This window comes from Leucoraja erinacea, chromosome 47 (genome assembly GCF_028641065.1).
Source record: "Leucoraja erinacea ecotype New England chromosome 47, Leri_hhj_1, whole genome shotgun sequence".
Lineage (NCBI taxonomy): Eukaryota > Metazoa > Chordata > Chondrichthyes > Rajiformes > Rajidae > Leucoraja > Leucoraja erinaceus.
This window is the reverse complement of record NC_073423.1, coordinates 175,434-198,225: the sequence shown is the minus strand read 5'-3', so window position 1 is coordinate 198,225 and position 22,792 is coordinate 175,434. Positions and strand designations below refer to the sequence as shown.

The following is a 22,792-nucleotide window of genomic DNA, read 5'->3' as shown; positions in this document are numbered from 1 at the left end:
CACGCGCCAACCTATTTTAAGTTGTCGCGTAAATGACGCGCAACTGTCGCCCAAGTAGGACAGGCCCTTTACTCCAGCATTTTGCGTCTGTTGCAAACGAATGAAGGCTCCGCCTGGTGAGGGCTCAGCCCGGCCAATGAGAGAGGATGCCCCGCTCCTTGAGGGGCCATTCCGTCCAATGAGAGAGGACATCCCGCTTCCTGACCAATCAGAGCGCGCTGCCGCAGGCTCCTTTGTGGATGTACCCGCACGCCCTTGTGTTGCTGGGCGCCTGCGCGCTAACTCCCCGCTGCTCGCGCCTGCGTGCTCCTCCCTCCCCTCCCCGCCCCGCCCATCCTGATGCTCGCGCAGGGCCGTCAACCGCCGCTGCCAGCGCGCCACATTCAACCAAAGATCTTAGAGCTCCGCTATAAGATGTTTGCATTCAACCGTCGCCGCTCCGGCCGGATGTGGAGCGAGCGATCGATCCGAGCCGCAGAGGTAACAGCGACCATCGATCGGCTACAACACAGAGGAATGCACCCCCCCTCCCCTCTCCAACCCAGCTGGAATCCCTTCCCCCCCTCCCTCTCTCCCCTCCTCCCCTCTCTCATAGAAACATAGAAATTAGGTGCAGGAGTAGGCCATTCGGCCCTTCGAGCCTGCACCGCCATTCAATATGATCATGGCTGATCATCCAACTCAGTATCCCGTACCTGCCTTCTCTCCATACCCCCTAATCCCCTTAGCCACAAGGGCCACATCTAACTCCCTCTTAAATATAGCCAATGAATTTATGAACCCTCCTCCCCTCTCCCTCCTCCCCCCCCCTTCCCCTCCCTCCCTCTTCCCCTCCTCCTCCTCCTCTCCTCTCCCTCTCCCCCTCCCTCTCTTCCCTCCCTCTCTCCCCCCTCCTCTCTCCCCTCTCCTCTCTCCCCCTCCTCCTCCCTCCTCCTCTCCTCCCACTTCCCCCTCCCCCCTCTCCCTCCCCCCTCTCCCTCCCCCCTCCTCTACCCCACCAAACCTCCCCCCCTCTTCCCCCTCTCTCCTCTCCCCTCCTCTCCCTCTTCCCCCTCCCTCCCCCCCTCCCTCCTCTTCCCTTCCCTCCCTCTTCCTCCTTCCATCTTTTCCGCCTTCCCCCCTCTCTCCTCCCCTCCCCCCCCTCCTCCCCCTTCCCCCCCCTCCTCCCTCTCCTCCCCTCTCTCCTTCCCTCTCCCCCCCCCCCTCCCCCTCTCCCCCCCCCCCCCCCCCCCCCCCCCCTCCCTCTTCCTCCCCCCCCCCTCCTCTCTCTCCCCCCTAATTCTCCGCCCCCCATCCCTGGGGTGTCCTCCTCCTCCCCGTGGGACTCCTTTTCCCTAAGCTCCGGTCCTGATCTTCCCCCCCCTTGTACCTCTCCCTGTTCCCCCTCTCCTCCCTGATTGCAGAATGACCCTGCAGTAAAACCCTATTCTCCAAGGTATGAAACAAGCCCATAATTTGTGACCATTTGATGGTGGCCTACTGGAATCCCCCCCAATTGGATTTGATTGATGGTGCATTAAACTTTGGTGCTTTAGAGATTGCCCTCCTCTTATTTCCCCCTTTAATTGTATTTAAAACACCCTCTCCCTGACTAAAAGTTGTATAATGTTTGACAAAGAGAGGTCCCTCCAAAATGAGTCAGCAAATATCCCAAATCTGCCTCCCTGCTCTTCTCCCTAGGGTCCCTCTCTTTTTGGTTTGGATATAAACAAAGCTCTTTTTTCCCCCTCTCCTCTTGCCTACCTCTCCTCTCCTCCATGGAACCCCCCTTGGTGGTAAAAGATGACTGATATAAAAATTGGAGGAGGATCTTGGTTGTAAACCTTGTACTTTAGAGTTTGAAACCTTTTAGTCCCTTTCCTCCCTCTCTCCCTCCTTCCCAAGAACCTTGACAACCATACTTCCCTCCACTCCCTCTATGGCTAAGAGTCCTTTAATTGTCATTTGGACCCCTGGAGGTCCAAATGAAATGCCCCTGCCCTCCCATCATTACACACCCTAGACCCCTCCACAACATAATTACCTAAACTCCATCACCTGTGATGGAAGGCCAAATCCTCTCCCCCCCCCGGGCTCTGGCGATTGTCCCTCTCCTTCCACGCCAGGTGTCCCCCCTCCTCCCCCCCCCTCCCCGCTCCTCTCTTTCGCTTCCCCCCCCAGTGGTGCTAAGCCCCTCCCTCTACCCCCCCCAAATCCGGGAGAAGTCCCCTGCCCCCGAAAAGCGGTCCCCCTCCCCCCGTCCTCCCGGTGGCCCCCCCCGCAGCACTCCCCCCTCTCCTCCCCCCCCCCAACTTCCTCCCCTCTCCTCCCTCCCGTCTCCCTCTTCCCCACCCTCCCCCTCTCCCCCCTCTTCCCCCCCCCCCGCTCCTCCACCCCCCTCCTGAGACCCCGAAAAAGGTCTCCCCCTCTCCTCCCGTCTCCCCCCCTCCTCCCTCCCCACCCCCCCCCCCCCCCCCTCTGCACCGCTCCTCTCCCCCCCTAACCACGGCCAGGCCGGCAAGGCTCCTTCCTGGTCTCGGCAAGCTCCGCTCGGCACTGAGTCCCCGGACTTCTTCCTGTTGGAGGCCAGACTCCCGTATGCGGCCCCAACGACAGCTGGAGACCCGACGAAAAAAGGTCGGTCTCCAGTGCAGGGAGAGATTCTCACGCCCCATCCCTGGGGTGTCCATATTCTTTCCTCCGTTCCCCGTGGGACTCTTTTTCACCTAAGCTGCGGTCCTGATGCTTCCCCATTAATCTTGTACGGTAATTGTTGGTTATTTTCCAGATTGGGACAAAATATATTTGCACAGGATCATGATTGCAGAATGACCAGTGACTGCAGTAAAACATCTATTCTCCAAGGTATGAAACAAGCCCATAATTTGTGACATTGATCATTTGATGGTGGCCTACTGGAATCGAGATTCCAATTGGATTTGATTTGATGGTACATTAAACTTTGGTGCTTTAGAGATTGCAATGTGACCTTTTAGTTGCCAGTTGTAGAAATCGACTTATTTGTGTTAGTTTATGCTCTTTAATTGTATTTAAAACACGGTGCTGTGTATATGTGTCACTTTTGTTGTGGTAATGACTAAAAGTTGTATAATGTTTGACAAAGAGAGGTAACAATATTTTTACTGAATCACAAAATGATTAATCAGCAAATATTCAAAGCAGGCATTATTAAACAAATCCGCAGAGTGAAATTGGAAGAAAGGTGGGAGTGGGACAAAGACTGGTGGATAAAAATGAGGAGGATCTTTGGTTTGTAACTATTGTACTTAGGAGCAGAGTTTGAACTGATTGTATCTATGGATGGTTTGTCTGTTTGGTTTGGATAGCATGTAAAACAAAGCTTTTCACTGAACACGTGACAATAATAAATCTAAACCTACTTCTTCATAAGTCATAGGAGCAGAATTAGGCCATTCGGCCCATCTACACCATTCAATCATAGCTGATCCATCTTTCCCTCAGGAACTCATTTTCCTGCCTTCTTCCCAAAACACTTGACAACCATCCCCATACTAGTATCTGTCAATCTCCACTTTAAAAATATACAGATGGTCTTCACAGCCATCTGTGGCAATGAATTCCAGTTTCACCATCCAAATGAAGAAGTTCCCCCTCATCTCCTTTTATTCTGAGGCTGTGCCCTCCGGTCCTAGACTCTCACAATAATGGAAACATCCTCTCCACTAGTGGAAACATTTCCACATCCACTCTATCTAAGCCTTTCACTATTAGGTACGTTTCAGTGAGGTTCTCCACTCATCCTTCTAAACTCCAGTGAGTATAGTCCCAGTGCTGTCAAACGCTCATCATACATTAACCCAATCATCTCTTAGCATCATTCTTGTAAACCACCTCTGGATTCCCTACGATGCCTTCACATCCTTCCTCAAATATAGGGTCCTAAACCGTTCATAATACAGGGCTCTCAGTTAACTTTTTTTTCCCTGTTGCCAGCCGGGCAACCTAGGCAGTTTTTTTTAGATTGCAAAATGACAGTTTAGGTGGTCATTTAAGACGGCTTGCATGACGCGTGCGATAATGTGCTCGGACGAAGTGCGTAGTTACCAGTCGGAATTATGCTCAATGAAGCATTCGCATACTATTTCTGCTTCAAATAAAGTCACAAACTAAACATATTCACCAATCAAGACATATATCCCAATGACATGCAGCAAAGTTATAACAGTATCTCAACTCTTTTTACACGTTGCATTTAATGCAATTTCTATTATTTCTTTCCACTCCACTTCCAAACAAAAATGTGGTTGGATTATTCAGCATATTATCAACCTGTGTCAATAAATCCTGGACCATGGTAACATGTATGCTTAACCATGCACACTACAGATTGATGCAAGCATGTTCTCTGAAGGATCGAAAATTATCATGACATGGCCATAACATGGGTCGTTATTGCTATTGGTACAGAAACACTCTCGCTTCCCACGTAATTTATCCACAACAAAATATACAGGTTACAAGGAAATATCAAAACTACATTTTATGATAATATTTTAAAACTGACTATACCCATCTGACAGATTAAACATCACACTAACTGACAAGAGATGGTCAAAGGACATAACTGCAGCAAATGTTATTTTGGTAATATATTTAAAGGTGTCAAAACGCCACAATACCGGACATTCAGATTAGATGTATGTGTTATGAACAGCAATGAAGATACCCAGTTTGTACGCACCAGATTAAAAAAAATTATTAATAAACGCTGTTCCCATCATTCCCACTTCAGAATGAATGTTAACATTTTAACTGAAATATCTCCTGACCAAATTTGTGATGTATATGACCGACTGTAAAAGTAAAATCTGGATAAATCCAATGTATAGTTGTGAATGCTTTAATTAAATAACTACTATACTGATACTGCATATTAAGACCATTGATTTGCCGGTAAAATGAATTCTGTAATAACTTGTCGACGGTAGCAGTGACAAATCGAACACTGCGTTTTAATGTTTAACATGTTCACAATTTTATTAATCCATCTTTATGATTTAAAAACAAATAATAACATGGAATTAAAACACGTTGGTGGGGGGGGGGGGGTGTTTCAGAAGGCAATCGGTGCGGAATGGATGGATTGAGGCTGGGGAATTAGTGCGTGTTGGTTGGAGTAGATAATATTGTGAGGGGAGAGCGCGGGGGATGTCAGTGGGTTGAATGGGACGATCAGTACGGGATGGACGGGAGGGATCTGTGCAGGATGGATGGGGGGGGAATCAGTGCAGGGTGGATGGGGGGGGAATCAGTACAGGATGAATGAGGGAGGGATCAGTACAGGATGAATGAGGTAGACAAAAATGCTGGAGAAACTCAGTGGGTGAGGCAGCATCTATGGAGTGAAGAAAATAGGCAACGTTTCGGGTCGAGACCCTTCTTCCGACATATCCCCCCATTCTTCTTGAATGGGGGGGGGGGATCAGTACAGGATGAATGGGGAAGGTCAGTGCAGTGTGGATCGGAGGGTCTGTGCAGGATGAATGGGGGGGGGGGATCACAACAGGATGAATGGGTGGATCACTACAGGATGAATGGAGGATTGGTGCAGGATAAATGGAGGGGGGGGGTCAGTACGGGATGAATAGTGTATTAGTACAGGATGGATTGGGAGGAGCAGTGCAGGATGAATGGGAGGGTGGCTGGAGAATCAATGTGAGGTGGATAGTGAGATTAATGCAGGATGAATAGATGGGGGGGGGGTGTAGAGGGGGGGGGGAGCACAGGGAATGTAAGAGAGGACTGAATAGAGGCGGGAATGGGGATCAGTGTAGGATTGAGAGGAGGGGTCCCAGGATAAATGGGGGGAGAGAGAGACAGATAGAGAGAGGGACAGGCGGGTAGAGACGGGGAGGGGAGGAGTGCGAACGAGGGGGAGAGAGTTGGGGATAGAGACACGGAGAGGGACAGACGGGGAGGGAGAGGGACAGATGGGGAGGGAGAGGGGCAGGTGGGGAGGAAAAAGGGCAGAGGGAGAGGGAAAGAAAGGGATGGGAAGGGAGAAAGGGAGAGAGGGACAGACGGGGAGAGAGGGAGACAGAGGAGGTGGGGAGAAAGGAAGGTCAGCGTTCAGACAACATCATTGCCCCGCTGCCTTGGCTGTCCCTGTCCACCGCCAACTGCCGCCGCCAAAGGGGGAGGCAGTTGGGTTCTCCTTACCACCGCGTCCCCTCCTCCGCCAGCCAACAGCAAGGTGCGGAGCCGAGCGGTGCAGATGCTTCAGATGGCAGATGGGGGCCTCCCGCTCACTCCCCCCTCCCGGCCTCGGTGTGCGGGAGGATTTGTTTTGAAAGCGCTGCTGGCGGAGTGGCAAGCAGCGGCTGCTATCAGGACGGGCGGGGTGCGGGAGGAGGAGCCGCGTTCCTTTTCTCCAGAGATGCTGCCTGACCCGTTGAGTTACTCCAGTTTTTTGTGTCTATCTTCGGTATAAACCAGCATCTGCTGTGCCAAGCCGGGCAAAATGACTCGGCATTTAGGTTGCCCAACGGCACTTTAGGTGATCACTGGCACCCGGGCAACTGCTAATTTCGATCCCTTTAATACTCTAAGTACAGTCTGACCAGTACCTTTATAAAGCCTCAGCATTACATTCCTATACTTGTCTACATCAGACACAAACTGATCCAAAGCTGCTGACCCCAATCAGTTGAAGACACTATCTCTTCTGCTTTACATTGGATTTTGCAACATAGACTTAAACGTTTGGGTTGTATGTCTATGCTAATATGTATGCTAATACCCCTTATTCTTAGAATAAGGGGTATGCCATTTAGAACGGAGATGAGGAAACATTTTTTCACACAGTGAGTCTGTGGAATTCTCTGCCTCAGAGGGCGGTGGAGGCCGATACACTGGAAACTTTCAAGAGAGAGCTAGATAGAACTCTTGAAGATAGCGTAGTCGGGAGATATGGGGAAAAGGCAGGAACGGGGTACTAATTGTGGATGATCAGCTATGATCACGTTGAATGGCAGTGCTGGCTTGAAGGGCCATATGGCCTATTCCAATACCTATTGTCTAAGTATTGATTTGATCTGCCTCTTATCTTTCTTTCAGTTGTTTTTAGGTCCAGTCCAGAACATAGAAAATAGGTGCAGGAGTAGGCCATTGGGCCCTTCGAGTCACCACCACCATTCAATATGATCATGGCTGATCATCCAAAATTAGTACCCCATTCCGGCTTTTTCCCCATATCCCTTGATTCCATTAGCCCAAAGAGCTAAATCTAACTCTCTTGAAAACATCCAGTGAATTGGTCTCCACTGCAATCTGAGGCAGAGAATTCCACAGATTCAAAACTCACTGGGCGAATTTTTTTTCCTCATCTCAGCCTAGATGGCCTACCCTTTATTCTTTGGGGGAGTCCAGAACATCAGGAAAAATTTTCCTGCATCTACCCTGTCCAATCCTCTAAGAATTTTATATGTTTCTATAGGATTCCCTCATCCATCTAAATTCCAGCGAATACAAGCCCAGTCGACCCATTTTTTCATCATACGTCAGTCCCGCCATCCCGGGAATTACCTGGTGAACCTACGCCATACTCCTTCAATAGTAATTTTATCTTTCCTCAAATTAGAAGACCAAAATTGCACACAATACTCCAGGTGCGGTCTCACCAGGGCCCTGTAAAACTGCAGTAGGACATCCTTGTTCTGAAACTCAAATTGGCTTTCTTCACTGCCTGCTGTACCTGCATGCTTACTTCAGTGACTGATGTACAAGCACACCCAGGTCTCATTGCACCTCCGCATCTCCTAATCTGACACCATTCAGATAATAATCTGCCTTCCTGTTCTTGCCACCAAAGTGGATAACCTCACATTTATCCACATCATGCTGCATCTGCCATGCTTCCGCCACTAACCCAACCTATCCAAGTCGCCCTGCAGCATCCTAGCATCCTCCTCGCAGATCACGCTGCCACCCAGCTTTGTGTCATCTGCAAACTTAGAAATGTTACATTTAATTCCCTTGTTTAAATCGTTAATAATTATTGTAAACAACTGGGGTCCCAGCACCGAGCCTTGTGGCACCCCACTTGTCATTGCCTGCCATTCTGAAAAGGACTTGTTTATTCCTAATCTTTGCTTCCTGTCTGCCAACCAGTTCTCTATCTGCCAATACCCTACCCCAGGCACGTGCCGTGAGTAATTACTCAAGGTAGGCTGTCAGTCAGATTGTAAACTATCTTAAACCGCACATGCGCAGATTGTTCTCTCCATTAGCTGTCAGTCAACTTTTATAAAGTCTTCAAAAGCCATATCTCTTAATAAAGTACTGTATTTCCCGGTAATGAAGACGCACGTGCGTTGAAGACGCACCCCTATTTTGAGTTGCTAAATTTTGAAAGAAGGCTGGCAGGACATAGATTTTCTCACGCTCAATAAATAAACAAATAAACAAACAAACAAATAAATAAATAAATAAATAGATAAGGTGACAATTCAATTTGCCCAAGGCTTCCATTCTTCATTCTTAATCACTGAATGGGTGGGGGATGGAGGGTGATGACAGGTGGAGAGATGGTGGGAAAACCGGGAACACGCCGGCACAATTTGAATCAGTTCTGATCTTATTGAATGACAATACTAGTTCGATTGGGGGGAAGAGTTCCTTTCACAGCATGTGGGGAGTCTGGCCAAGGGTAAAGTTGCGGGGAGGGCAGGAGCATTGAAAAGGAGGGGGTTGGGGATCATGCCAGCAACTCACTCACCGCTGCCGAGGCACTCCGGGCGTGGAGCCACTGCATTGTGGCCAGGGAGGGAAGTAGCTCGGGTGGCTGCGAGCGGCTGCCGGGACCTCAGCGCCTTCTGCCAGCCCACTCACCTCTGGCAGTGCTCTCCGTCTGAACAGTGAGGAGACCAGCTCAAGAGCAAAGATCATAGAGTGGAGCGGGTCAGCAGGTGAAGAATAACAGGACAGCGGGCAGTGGAGCTTACTCCTGTGTCAGCGCGAACAAGGGACCAATTGAGGTTACTCGCACTGACACGTGGTGTAAGCTCCTCCGCCCACTGTCCTGTTGTCCATCTCCCGCTGACCCGCTCTTGAGCTGGTTGCTGGCATGATCCACGACCCCCTCCTTCTCAACGCTCCTGCCCTCCTGCAACTTTACCCCTGGCCGAACTCCCCACATGCTGTGAAAGGAACTCACCCCCCCCACCCAGTGGCGCTGTCCTTTTACAGCCGCTTCCCATCAGCTGCTAGCAATGAGGGATAGACTTGGCCATCCCTCAGTACAGCAACATCGTTCTTGATATTGCTGTACCGAGGGATAGTCAAGTCTATCTTTCTTGGCTAACAACCTAACCTTCAGCCTCCAAGACGCACGTAAATTTTCATGCCTTATTTTTGGGTTCAAAATAGCATCTTCATTGCCGGGAAATACGGTATTTAAAACCATATAGCTCAAAGAAATATACTTACCACATAATTGGTACACGAACATTCTTCTCTCTTTGTTTCTTAAGATACTCTTAAGATAATGACAATCCATGTTTGAAAAACCCGCCAAGAAACTTGCGCTGCGCATGTGCAATAGGCTGCTGCACATGCGCAGAACGCAGTCCACGGTGCAAAGGCAGAATGTCAGCTGCCTTCAGCTCCCCTTGTTGTGAAGCCTTGAAGCATCGTCGATAGCACGTGAGCTGCATGGACTTTTGCGTATTGCATGTACTGCGCATGAAAGGCACGGAGAATGATGCCTACCTAAGAGATCGATCTCTTAGGCAAGCATAATTCTCCCGTGCCTTTACTATTTATATTTAATAATTATCATTTTATAATTTTAGTCAGTGTAGGCAGTGCCTACCTTGCCTACCCTGATGGCACCTGCCTGCCCTACCCCCAATACCATGTGCTCTAATTTTTCACACTAATCTCTTGTGTGGGACCTTGTCAAAGGCTTTTTGAAATTCTAGATACGGACTATATTAAATTGCCTGGTTAATGATCTATTATATTGTATATGATCTTGTATATCAAGTGACTAAGGCTGACATCCATCACCTTCAATTCTGAGAAGATGAATATGAGTCTTGCAGATGGGGCGGGGGATTATTTGTGATGTGGCACACTTGATTTACTGGGCCTAAAAGTGTTTGAACTGCCGATATTAAAGTCCTCAGTGGTGTTCCAGTTGCTTATTCTCAATTTTTAGTTCTTGGCGGCAAGGGATTCTGAAGAATTTGTATCTGTTTTTATTCCAAGGAAACATTGAAGATCAGCTTGAATCGTTTCTTATTTTGTCTTCTTGTTAATCTTGTTCTGAAGCTCGGAGTCCAGAAACAAAGAACTGCAGATGCGGTTTATACCAAAGATAGACACAAAGTGCTGGAGTAACAGCGGGTCAGGCAGCATCGCTGGAGGAAAAGGCTGGGTGACAAATTTTAAAATTCTTCAGTAAGGTCCCAACATGAAGCATCGCACATCCTTTTCCTCGAGAGATGCTACCTGACTCGCTGAGTTACTTCAGCACTTTGTATCTGTCTCAATGTGTAGTCTGTTTCAGAATTTAATCATTGAGTCATACAACAAAGAAACGGGTATTTTAGATCTGGATATTCACCTGAGCTAGTCCGATTTGTCTTGTCTTTCTTCAAAATCCTCAACTTTCCTACCTCTGAACTGATGTGCTCGCCATGATACTGCTACCTGCAATGAGAGCCTCATGCTTAGGATTTTGATTTTGGCCAGGAAACTAACATTGAACATCCAGTGAGATTGGAGGATTTTGCAGCGGGGCGGGTGATCCTAGTCTCTGAACTGCACTGGAGAGCAGACATCACTGAAGCCTTGTGGTCCACAAGTTGTGTGTTTGCTTTGAGACATGCAAGGAAATCCAATGCTGGCATCTTGAATAAACCACAAAGTGCTGGAATAATTCAGTGGGTCAGGCAGCATGTCTGGAGGATGAAGATAGGCAAGCTTTCGGGCAGGGACCTTTCACATCGTGTCTATATTCTCCGGAGATGCTACCTGATCATTGAATTACGCCAGCACTTTGTGTGTTTGCTTGGTTTGATGTCTTGATCTTCATGCATACATTTTACTTCAAGATGACATGGGTGAACTTTGGCAAATTAATTGACTTTTATAATCGATGCCTATGTTTGCTGTGAGGTGGCCTGTATATTTTTATGGTGTCATTGTGAATCTTAACTGTTGGAATTAGTATTATGGATGTTTGGTGTAAGACCCTTTTGGTGACAATGGAGGTTGAACAGTGGAGAGGCACAAGAAACTGCAAATGCTGGCATCCTAAGTTAAATAACAAAAATTGGAGAACAGCTTCTTATATTTCACTTGGACAGCTAACAACCCAGTTGTAAACATTTTGATTTATCTATCTTCAAGTAACCCTTGCATCCCCATCCCTCATTGAACTTCCCCCACTCTGGTTGTACTGGTTTCACTGTCGCCCTGTTGAGATTCACGGTTTACATCATTTGTTATCTCCTCCCCCACGGCCAACAATGGACCATTGTGGGCTCCACCTTTCCTTGATCATCATTGCTGGCTTTTTTGACCACTCTAGTTGTTGGCAGGATGGTTCAGTTGCCTGATAACAGCAGGGAAGAAACTGTCTCTGAATCTGGTGGTATGCGTTTTCATACTTCTGTGCCTTTTGCCTGATGGGGGAAGAGGGAATGCGACTCATCTTTGGTTATGCTGGTGACCTTTGCGAGGCAGCGTGAGGTATAAATGGAGTCGATGGAAGGGAGGTTGGTTTGGGCTGCCTCCACAATTCTCTGTAATTTATTGTGGTCTTGGGGTGACCTGTTTCAAACCATGCTGTGATGCATCCCGATAAAATGCGTATGGGATTATAATTAATATTTTACTCCTTTGCAGATGTAGTAGCATTTGTGAACGTGTGGTCTTCAAACAGGACTGAAAACTATTCAAAATCGTTTGAAGAAGACTTGGTTGACATGGGTGCCAGGGTAAGTATTGCTTTCCACAATGTTTTAAGATGCCCATTGCTGCATATGAAATTTGAAAACTACTTGTTTCTTGGTAATACTCAATTGGATTAGAGTTTGTGGTGAGCATGCGGTTGAATTGTGAAGTATTTCTGAAAATACAAGAGGAATTCTGAACAGTTTGAACTTGGGGATGAAAACGGCATGCTGTTGTGTGATTATTGCATTTGAGTTTTTGGGATTAGACGGAGCCAAACCAAAGTCTGACGAAGGATCCCGACCCGAAACGTCACCCATCCTTTTTCTCCAGAGATGTTGCCTGACCCGCTGAGTTGCTCCAGCACTTTGTGTCTATCAGAGCCAAAACAAAAGCCGCATTTAGAAAAAACTGCTGCGGTGAGAACTTTTTACAGATGGTGAAGTAATGCTGCCTGACTTGGCAGGAACTGTCAAAAGGTTAAAGTTACACAAAATTGCTGGAGAAACTCAGCGGGTACAGCAGCATCTATGGAGCGAAGGAAATAGGCGACGTTTCGGGCCGAAATCCTTCTTCAGACTGTCAAAAGGTTAATGTTTCTTCTCGTTGGAAACAATCTCAAGCCAATGAAACTTTACCAAAAAAAAAATCAAGTGTTCAATTGTGTTGCAATTATCTCTGGTGTCAAAAAATACGGCACTCAAACAATTGCATGAAGTGTTATAGAAAAATATTGCACTTAAGCATTGGACATTATGAGCAGTTATTACCTCAGTCACATAAGGTGTTTTCCTTGGCAATGTCTGGAGAAGTGGCAGGTAATCTCTGCAGCTCTCAGTTCTTTGACACAGCCATTCACTTACACAGTTGATCATGAGAAAGTTGCACTTATTTTTCCCCTCCCCTTCCACCTACATTCCTTCCTCTCGCGCCACAATTCACAACTCTTTAATCCTTTAGCCCCGCACCACCTTCTGTCTTTTCATCTCTGGCCTTTGTCCAGACATGTACAATTAGATTAAGCCAATTAACCGACAAACCTGAGTGTCTTTGGAGTGTGGGAGTAAATCGGAGATCCCGGAGAAAACCTACGCAGGGCAGGGGGAGAACGTACAAACTCTGTACAGTCAGGGTTGAACCCAGGTCTCTGGTGCCGTAAGGCAGCAACTCTACGGCTGTGTCACCATGCCGTCCTTGTTTATCCACTTTGTGTTCTACATTTCATTCAAGTTTTGTCATTTACGAGTAGACATTTTGTGTACTTTCCCCTTATCGGCACAAAAGTGAACATAACTTTCACAGCAGAAATATTCAAATCCAAAATTTTAACTGATAATATTACTAAACATGAATCTTCTCCTCGTACAAATCTTTTAAAAAATCCTTCAATGTAACTTGAACAAATACTGTGTACATTTCTGCAAATAAACTTTGCCACAGGAGCAGCTATCTGTGATCCTAAAGGTCGGCTCCTGGCAATTAATCTTGTTTTAAATAACACTGTGGTAAGAACAATGTCCCTTTCTTTGAATCTGTCCACCATGTATCATTTTTAGATCACGCATAAATAAAACACCAGTATTCTTCTTTCCAGTGAGATAAAAACAGCCAGTCACCATTATTCTGTGGTCTCACATCAACTTTTTTGGGTAACCTTCGATTCTCCAGCATCTGCAGTTCCTTCTTAAACACCATTATTCTGTCCCTTATTCTTCAGTTAATTAGCTCAACCTGTAAATTACTCTGCTACATGGTGTTTATTTAATTTCTCGACTGCATATCTATTTGGACTAACTTCATCAATCCTCTCCAATGCCTTCAAACTAACCAACGTATCACTACCCCATCTAAACTTCTGTTTAACTGTTACCAAAGGCCGAGTTCTAGCAACTTCAATCCACTCTTCCCTCACAACATTTTACCATCTCCTAATCTAAGTGATATATTCACGTTACTAAATTCATTAATTCTGGTTCAAAGTCATCTGTTTCTTTTCGGATCCTCGCTTCTTGAAACCTCTTATTTTAAACTCTGATCATAACAAGTGGTGACGCGGTAGAGTTGCGGCCTTACAATGCCAGAGACCCGGGTTTGATCCTGACTACGGGTACCGTCTGTATGGAATTTGTACTTTCTCCCTGTGTCCGTGTGGGTTTTCCCCAGGTGCTCCAGTTTCCTCCCCATTCCAAAGATGTGCAAGTTTATAGGTTAATTACCTCTGTAATTTATCCTCAGTGTGTAGGGTAGGGCACCACTGATCATTGGTTGGTGCGGATTCGGTGGCCGAAGAGCCTGTTTCCACGCTGTATCTCTAAACTAAATAATGCAAATTATACAAAGGTGGTGGCATTTGCAAGGGGAATGTGGATCTCTGAAAGTGTCAACACAAGTGGATGAGTTGATATATGGCATGGTTGCCTTAATTGGTTGGGTCATCACATGAGAAATTTGGGAAGTAAGGATGCTGCTGTATAAAAAGGATGCTGTTGTATGCAACCCATTACAAGGAAGATGTGGAGAGGGCACAGAATAGGTTCACCAGGATGTTGCCCTATAATGATGGGTATTAGTTTTCAGGAGATGTTGGTCAAACATAGATTGTTTTTACTGGATTGTTAAAGGCCAAGGGAAGACCTGAGGGACATATAGAATTATGGATAGGTTAAATAGTCAGAGCCTTCCCAGGATGGAAATGCTTAATATTTTTTACCTTTTTGAAAACACAAATACAGACCGCAATCAGTACAATTAGGTGGTCTGTAAATTTATAGTGTTCTGTAATTGATTCAGTCAAAGGTTTATGGACATAATACATGTTGTTAACCTCTTGATACATTGTTAATCACAAGGAGGCATATATAGAATGGCCATTATTTATTGAAACACTTATAACACATTACAGTATGTTGCTTCAGGTGAGTAGCAGCGTAGACTGCCGGCACGAGTTGGGTTGCGATAATATGAACAGTGTAGTAGGCGGAGCTTCTAATAATAAAGCACTCCAATGGTTAGTAAGTGAAGTAACCAATCTACATCCTTCCTTGTAGAAATAAAAGGGAAGCACATCTAAATCTAGATGACCTATGTCATAACACATTGCTATGTGATGACTGAATAATACAATACCCGAAACGCTAATGGCGCATACAGGGACGTACAGATGGTTTAAACAAAACCCCCCGTATCTAAGGGGCGGCCTACCAACCCAGCCCTTGTCGGTCTGAAGGTCTCGGGAAATAACCCCACTTGGAGAGCCCAACACGGAGAGAGTTTGGTGAAAGGGACATGGATTTTGCAGCAGGAGCGCGAGGGAAGAGACTTATCGAAAAAAGGGTAGATCGCGTGGCTTCAGGATGTAGTTGTTTCTTTCACAGGGAGGAGATGACGGTGGAGGTGAATGGGAGCTCACCAGGTGAGTGCGGCTCTTTTGCAGGGCTGTGGGATGTGACCCAAACGGCCATAGCCCTTGTCGGTCTGAAGGCGAACAACTTGCCTACTGGAGAGAGTTTTAAGTGGTTTGCTGGACTTATCGAAAAATCGCTTCTGGGCATCGCGTTTCAGTTGTAGTTGTTTCTGGACGACTGGAGGTGAATGGACCTGTGGCTGCAGCAGCTGCTGGGGCACTGGCAGGGCAGCACGGGTCTGCCGTGACATCAGGCGTTGGGCTGGAGACCCCAGTATTGGGTCACGCGCGATGTACCTTAAGTTGAGCAGGTCCAAGAACACCTCGGATTTAGCAATGTGTGGGAGCTCCATTAATTGTTTGGCGCTATGGACTGCCCGTTCTGCGAGTCCGTTGGACTGTGAAAATTCAGGACTGCTTGTGACATGGTGAAAATCCCATCGTTGAGCAAAGTTTTTGAAACACTGGCTGGTGAACTGACTGCCGTTATTAGACAGGAGGCGTGCAGGGGCGCCGTGTACGGAGAAGTGGCGTGACAGCTTTTGGATGACTACCGGATGCGATGTTTTGGAGTAGGCCAATTTCGAACCAACCCGAATATGAGTCAACGAGAACCAGATCATGTTTTCCACCCCACTCGAATATGTCGGTAGCGACCGTGGACCACGGCAGAGTAGGAACAGGTTGTGAGAGCAAGGGCTGCTTCTGTTGGTGTGGCGTTCGACTGTTGCAGACAGTGCAGGCTTCAACTTTTTTGCATATATACTCGGTCATCCCGGGCCAGTAAAACATGCTCTTTGTTCGTTGTAAGGCCGCTTCGAAATGGGTGGCCCCTGTGGATGGCATCAAAGTACTTATCCTGTAGAGCAGCTGGGATGACTGCTTTGTGACCCTTGATTATGACCCCCCCCCCCCCCCCCCCCCCCCCCGTCCTGTAGCACCAGTTCGTTGCGAACCAGGTAATATGGGGGAATCGCAAGTGGGGCACTATGTTCTTTATCCGGCCAGCCACGTGAGATGACTGAGGGCAGTAGTTGTAGAGTTTTATCTGCAGCCGTGTGCTCTGCCAGGCTGCTTAAGCATTCAGTAGATACGTACAACACCATAATTATTGTGAATTGGTCTTGTTCTGACGGCTGCTGTTCGCAGGTTTTACGTGGGGCTCTTGATAGCGTGTCAGCTAGGTGCATGTCCTTGCCTTTTTTGTAGACTAGGGTGAAATCGGAACACTGTAGCTGCATCATCATCTGTTGCAGACGAGTTACAGCAGCATGATTGGGTTTGTTCAGAATAGTGACCAGCGGCTGGTGGTCTGTTTGAACAGTCACGGACTTGCCAAAAATAAAGTCCTTGAATTTCGTGTAGGCAAAAACCACGGCAAGTAATTTCTTTTCAATCTGTTCATAACGTTGTTCAGTCTCAGACAGGGTGCGGGAGGTGTGCGGGAAGCAATAGTTCTGCAGTCTCCTTTGGTGGAAGTCTGTTGGCAGGCAGCTCCGAGTCCATATTGGGATGTATCACACGTGAGCGTCACCGGTAACTTCAAAGCAAAGTAGGCGAGGGTTGGAGCACTGGACAATTGTAATTTGAGGGTTTCAAAGGCTCTCTGATGTTGTGGGTACCAGGACCATGCAGTGACCTTGTGAGCCATTTATCGCAGGGGAGTAGATATTTCGCGGTTGGGAATGAAATTCCCCAAGTTGGGAATGAATTTCCTCAAATAGTTGACCATTCCCAGGAATCTCTGTAAACTCGTAACGTCAGTGGGAGCTGGCATCTCGTTGATGGCAGTGGTCTTGGATGGGTCCGGTCTGAGGCCATCACTGATGAATATGTGTCCGACATAGTTGACCTCCTTGACATGAAATCTGCATTTTAGATGGTTGCACTTGAGATGGATGTCTTTAGCACGGTCTAGTACATTTTTTAAGTTGGCATGTTCAGCCGTGTTGCGTCCTGCAACGAGAATATCATCGACAATGATGGCGTACAGATACCCAGCAAATAATTGTTCCAATGCGCGTTGGAATACCTCACTACCAGAGTTGATGCCAAACGGCGTCTGCAGAAATTTATAGCAGCCAAACGTGGTGACGAACGTGGTGAGTCAGGATCCAGCGGGATCTGCCAGAACAAACTTTTGGCATCCAGAACAGAAAACACGGATGCACTGCCAATCTGAGCAGCAACTTCCTCAACTACGCATCGGGTAGTGTGGGCGTCTGATCGCTGTGTTCAGGTCTCTGGGGTTGATGCAGATTTGGATTTCTTCCTTGTTCTTGTTTGTTGCACTCACCATGGTGGAAACCCAGTCGGAAGATTCTGTGACCGAAGCAATGACACCCAGGGACACCATCCACTGGAGCTCTTTGTATACCATGTCGCGGATAGCATGTGGAATGCGGTGTGGTGCTCGGACCACAGGTAGGACATTTGGATCAGTGGCGGTGTTGTATTTGATGGGCAGCTTTCCAAGCTTATCGTCAAATAGTTATCTGTATTGTGAAAGTATCTGCTGGGTGGAGCCCTCAGTGGGAGATATTTGATGGACAGCAGACCTAAAAGTAATCAGTCCTAGATCCTGGCACGCATTAATGCCAAGCAGCGTTGCAGCTCTCCCGTAGACAATGAAAAACTTAGGTTTCTGAGCTTGTGACTCCTGGCGGCAATTCAGTTCAGTTTCTCCAAGTGGGAGCAGCTCCCCTTCCCCGTAGGCTAGCAAAGTGGCCAAAGTGTTTGCAATACGTTCGGCATTACGGATTTGTTTAAATTTAGATAATGACATGACATTGCACTTGACACCAGTGTCGATCTTTGCAACAGCGACGCACTTGTTGACGAGCAGATAAACTTCAGGGTCAAGTTGCTTGTTAGTTGAAGCAATCAGCGAGTTGATGTTATGACTGTTATCTTCATGTTTTGGGAGCCGAACAGGAGAAGGCGCTTTCAGCGGCGGCATTTCATGAAGTGATTCATTTTCTTGCAATAGTAGAAACATTTTCCGAAAGCAACACAGAGTTCAAGACCTGGAGGATGGGAGCCGTCACAGTTAGAGCACCGTTCGATAAATCTCTGAGGCTGTCGAGGTGGCGTGTGGGGTTGTGAAGGCCAGTTATGATAGGAGGTGTCGGTAACATCGACACCGTAACGAGGAATGTGGCCTAGGGCCCAATGACTTTGTGTGAGAAACTGTTAGTTCAGCAATCCTTCAAGCATGTTCAGCTCCGGCCAACGTCAGTTCAGTATCGCAGAGTAATTCATCTCGCACTTTATAGCTAAGCAGACCTCCCACCAGTCTGTCGCGTGTGAGTTCATCACACAGATTCCTAAAACGACAGCATGCAGCAATGTGTTTCAGATCACTAATGTAATTTTCTACAGGCTCACCTTGCTGTTGGTAACGAGCAAAAAACTTAGTACGTTCAAGTATGGAGTTGGCACAAAGGTCACACAGCTGTCGGAACGTAGTGAGTAGGACCGCAGGATCATCAATTGTTTCAGCAGGTACCACAAACTGGTTGTTGTGATCCAGAACTGCAGGCATGTAGTCGAAACGCTCTGCGCGCTTCATAGCTTCAGGACCAGTGACGTTGAGTAGTATAGAGGCACGCACTTCTAGTGCAGCGTTGCGATGAGCAGCACAAATGTAATGGTTGTAATCGTGCTCAAAAATGCGCCAATGTTCAGTGATGTCCGAATCAATGATCAGAGGGTCTGGCCGGCGAAGTGAACTGGCCATGGCAGCGCGAGTGAATGGGTGAAAACAAAATACAGGGGATAACATAAAACCCGATGTACTTAAACACGGAGTGGGTTACCTACCACTTATTGACACCATGTCAAATGACCCAGTCATACTCACGAACGTGATACAACAGTATTTATTGAAAGGCACTTATAACACACTACAGCATGTTGTTTCAGCTGAGTAGCAGCATAGATTGCCAGCACGAGTTGGGTTGCGATAATATGAACAGTGTAGTAAGCGGACGAGTATGAACAGTGTAGTAAGCGGAGCTCATAATAATAAAGCATTGGTTAGCAAGTGAAGTAACCAATCTACAAATAGGGAACCTGAAACTAGAGGGTGTCGGTTTAAGGGGAGAGGCCTACCCAGAGTAATCTAGAGACAATGAGAATTCCTCTGCCCATTGGGGAATTTAAGCCTGGGTAAGTGGAGTTTTTCTTGAAAACTGACTGTCTGAATAATAGTCACTTTTGGAATTACTGGGTTATCAAATTGTTCCAGCTTTGACACAAACTGCAGATGCTAGAATCTTTAGCAAAGCGCTGGAGGAATTCAGCTGGTCAGGCAGCATATGTGGAGGAATGGACAGGCAATATTTCAGGTCAGGGCCTTCTTCAGACTGTTGCAAAATGCTGTAGAACTCATTGGGTACTTCACAGATGTCTTTCAGGGTTTGGGGAGGCACAGTGGCGCAGTGATAGTTACTGCCTCACAGTGCCAGAGGCTCGGATTCAAAATTGACCATGGGTGCTGTCGGAAAGGAGTTTGTATGTTCTCCCTGTGACCGCATGGGTTTTATCCGGGTGCTTCGGTTTCCTCCCACATACAAAACACGTGCAGGTTTGTAGGTTAATTGCTTGTTGGCTTGGACTCGGTGTCTGAAAGTCTGAAATTTGCCATCTTTCCCAGGTCTTGTAGCGGCACCAAATGTTGTGAATAAACAGTGGCTTTATTCAGACATAATAGGTCCGAAATACATACACGTTTGGACCCCTAACATATTGTCATTGCTGCTGCAGCTGAGCGAGGGTGTTGTCTTGAGCACAGCTACCTGTCGACTCATGATCTCCAGGTGAGATCTGCTTATGTAGCAGGATACTACACTTAACACATGACTTCACGTGACGGCCCTCGTAACCACTGACGAGGGTTCGACGTAAGTGGTCTGACTATCAGCTGACTATCCCCCCAGAACCGGAGGAAGGAAATCGAGCAGGTCAACGAAACGCGGCAGCCTAAATGCACAGGCAAAAAAGGATAAACTCGCTAACCTTCTCCAAGAAGGTGTGCAAACATGATTGAGGGCGGCTCCTACTTTGGGTCGGAGGCAACCCTGGGCCGTGGGGCCCACGGGCACAGTCGACGCTCCGGCTGTGGGCCATCCCGGCCGTATGCCGAGGGGTGCGAGGAGACCAATGCAAAAGCCGCCGGATGGATGAGACAGTCGCATCTCCTCAACCAGCAGGGGATCGTGTCCCGAGAAACAAGGCACCCAGAAACGGCTGCTAGACGTTGGCACCAATGCAAACCAAATAAAATACAGTCAAGAAATAAGAATAAACTAGTAACTAAACCAGGTGAGGTAATTACAGTGTAAAAAAGTGAAAAGAAACACAAGCCGGTGGTCAGGTTGCAGTGACGGCATCCGGCCCGAAGGTGCCGACGTTGACGGCGATCAGAGAAGGTCGAGCGTCGCTTCTGGCTGGCCGCGGCGGCCATTTTTGCAGTTGCTGTGGCGGCCATTTTGGCAGCCAGCAGAGGCGGCCAACCAATGCGATTCCTGGATGTGTGCGGGGCGGCCAGCATCGACGGGCCTCTCCTACTGCTGCAGGTAGGGCTCCACCCACCATCGCCGGTGTCGTTGGAGACAGGCTACGCTGCCGCACCCTCCACGGAGACTGGAAGCTGCCGGGGAATCCGTCGCGGGACTGCCGACTCGTGACTGGCCGGCGCTCCACCCCGATGCTGGGCAGACCACAGCCCAAACGGACGAGCAGCCGGCGTCCGGTGATCTTCAGGGTCCAAGCTGGTGAAGTGCAAAAGGATGTCTTCGGGCAGCCGGCCCAGATAGGCCCGCTCTATCAGGAAGCTAGGCCTTGAGCAGCGGCTGACGGGGTAATGGGTGGGTCTGTTCTCTCCCCCCGCACCCGGGGCGGGCGGCCATGATGCTGGGGGCGGGGGGCTGCTAAACCGGCAGCAGCTGGTGGGGGAGTGACGGCTGGTGGGGGAGCGACGACAGCTGTGGCCTTTCAGCTCCATTGGGCAACAGCTGGTGGGGGAGTGGCGGCAGCCGTGGCCTCTCACCTCCGGTGGTCGGCTCCGGGCGGGTCATGTGGGAGAGATTGGCAGCTGTCAAACAAGGCCAGGACCGCGGCCATCGACCCGGACGGCCTGCGGCATACCTTATGTTATGGCTGGGTTGGCGGCAGCATCGTTCAGCAGGGCTGGGCCGTCGGCTGCAGACATTTGGTCTCCTGAGGCTGCGTGTGTCGGGAGAAATCCCAAATCCCAAATTTGGATCTCGCGGGTCACCAATGTAGCGGCACCAAACATGGTGAATAAACAGTTGCTTTATTCAGACATAATAGGTTTGAAATACATACATGTTTGGTCCTCTAACATATTGTCATTGCTGCTGCAGCTGAGCGAGGGTGTTGTCTTGAGCTTGTCTACCTGTTGACTCCTGATCTCCAGGTGAGATCTGCTTATGTAACAGGACATTCCCCTTAACCCATGACGTCACGAGACAGCCCTTGTAACCACTCACGAGGTTTCAACCGTACGTGGGCTGACTATCAGCTGACGCCACCGTCCGGCATTTATGGCTTTGCATCTCGGCATGCCCAACAATACTCACATATTGTGAATTTAAACAAAAAAGTGAGCCTTGTCTCCTCAGTAAATAGAGATAGTCTTGCCATTGGATTTGAATTACATTGCTGGATTGTTGCTGAGCCAAACAAAGGAGGTCTGCTGGAGGACTCGGCACATCAGGCAGTGTCTGTGAAGGGAAATGGACCGTCTACTTTAGCTCCATCAGCTCATAGAAACATAGAAATTAGGTCAGGAGTAGGCCATTCGGCCCTTCGAGCCTGCACCGCCATTCAATATGATCATGGCTGATCATCCAACTCAGTATCCCGTACCTGCCTTCTCTCCATACCCCCTGATCCCCTTAGCCACAAGGGCCACATCTAACTCCCTCTTAAATATAGCCAATGAACTGGCCTCAACTACCCTATGTGGCAGAGAGTTCCAGAGATTCACCACTCTGCGTGAAAAAAGTTCTTCTCATCTCGGTTTTAAAGGATTTCCCCTTTATCCTTAAGCTGTGACCCCTAGTCCTGGACTTCCCTAACATCGGGAACAATCTTCCTGCATCTAGCCTGTCCAACCCCTTAAAAATTTTGTGTAAGTTTCTATAAGATTTAAATCTCAATCTTCTAAATTCTAGAGAGTATAAACCAAGTCTATCCAGTCTTTCTTCATAAGACAGTCCTGACATCCCAGGAATCAGTCTGGTGAACCGTCTCTGCACTCCCTCTATGGCAATAATGTCCTTCCTCAGATTTGGAGACCAAAACTGTACGCAATACTCCAGGTTTGGTCTCACCAAGATTACCCTGTACAAAAGCTCACCTTTTATTTTGTTGCAAATTCCAGCATCTGCAATCTTGTATGTACTGCATGCCTCCAATGCAATTAATAGTTGAATAAAA

At 47.8% G+C, this 22,792-nt stretch overlaps 1 protein-coding gene across 4 annotated transcripts in view; it reads left to right on the top strand.

Annotated features, from left to right (window-relative positions):
- The first annotated feature begins 325 nt into the window (after positions 1-325).
- The window catches only part of LOC129715025 (microcephalin-like), an 83,800-nt gene continuing 61,333 nt past the window's right edge, over positions 326-22,792 (top strand). For 3 of the 4 annotated variants that reach the window (XR_008726434.1, XM_055664849.1, XM_055664848.1), the window contains exons 1-3: positions 421-480; positions 2,768-2,844; positions 11,875-11,966. Coding sequence is in view for 3 of the 4 variants with exons in the window: in XM_055664849.1 (XP_055520824.1) it covers positions 2,808-2,844; positions 11,875-11,966 (129 nt within the window). In the remaining variant the exon portion in view is untranslated. Of the gene's footprint in view, positions 390-420; positions 481-2,767; positions 2,845-11,874; positions 11,967-22,792 lie in introns of those variants that run through there. The other variant, XM_055664847.1, reaches the window with a different exon arrangement.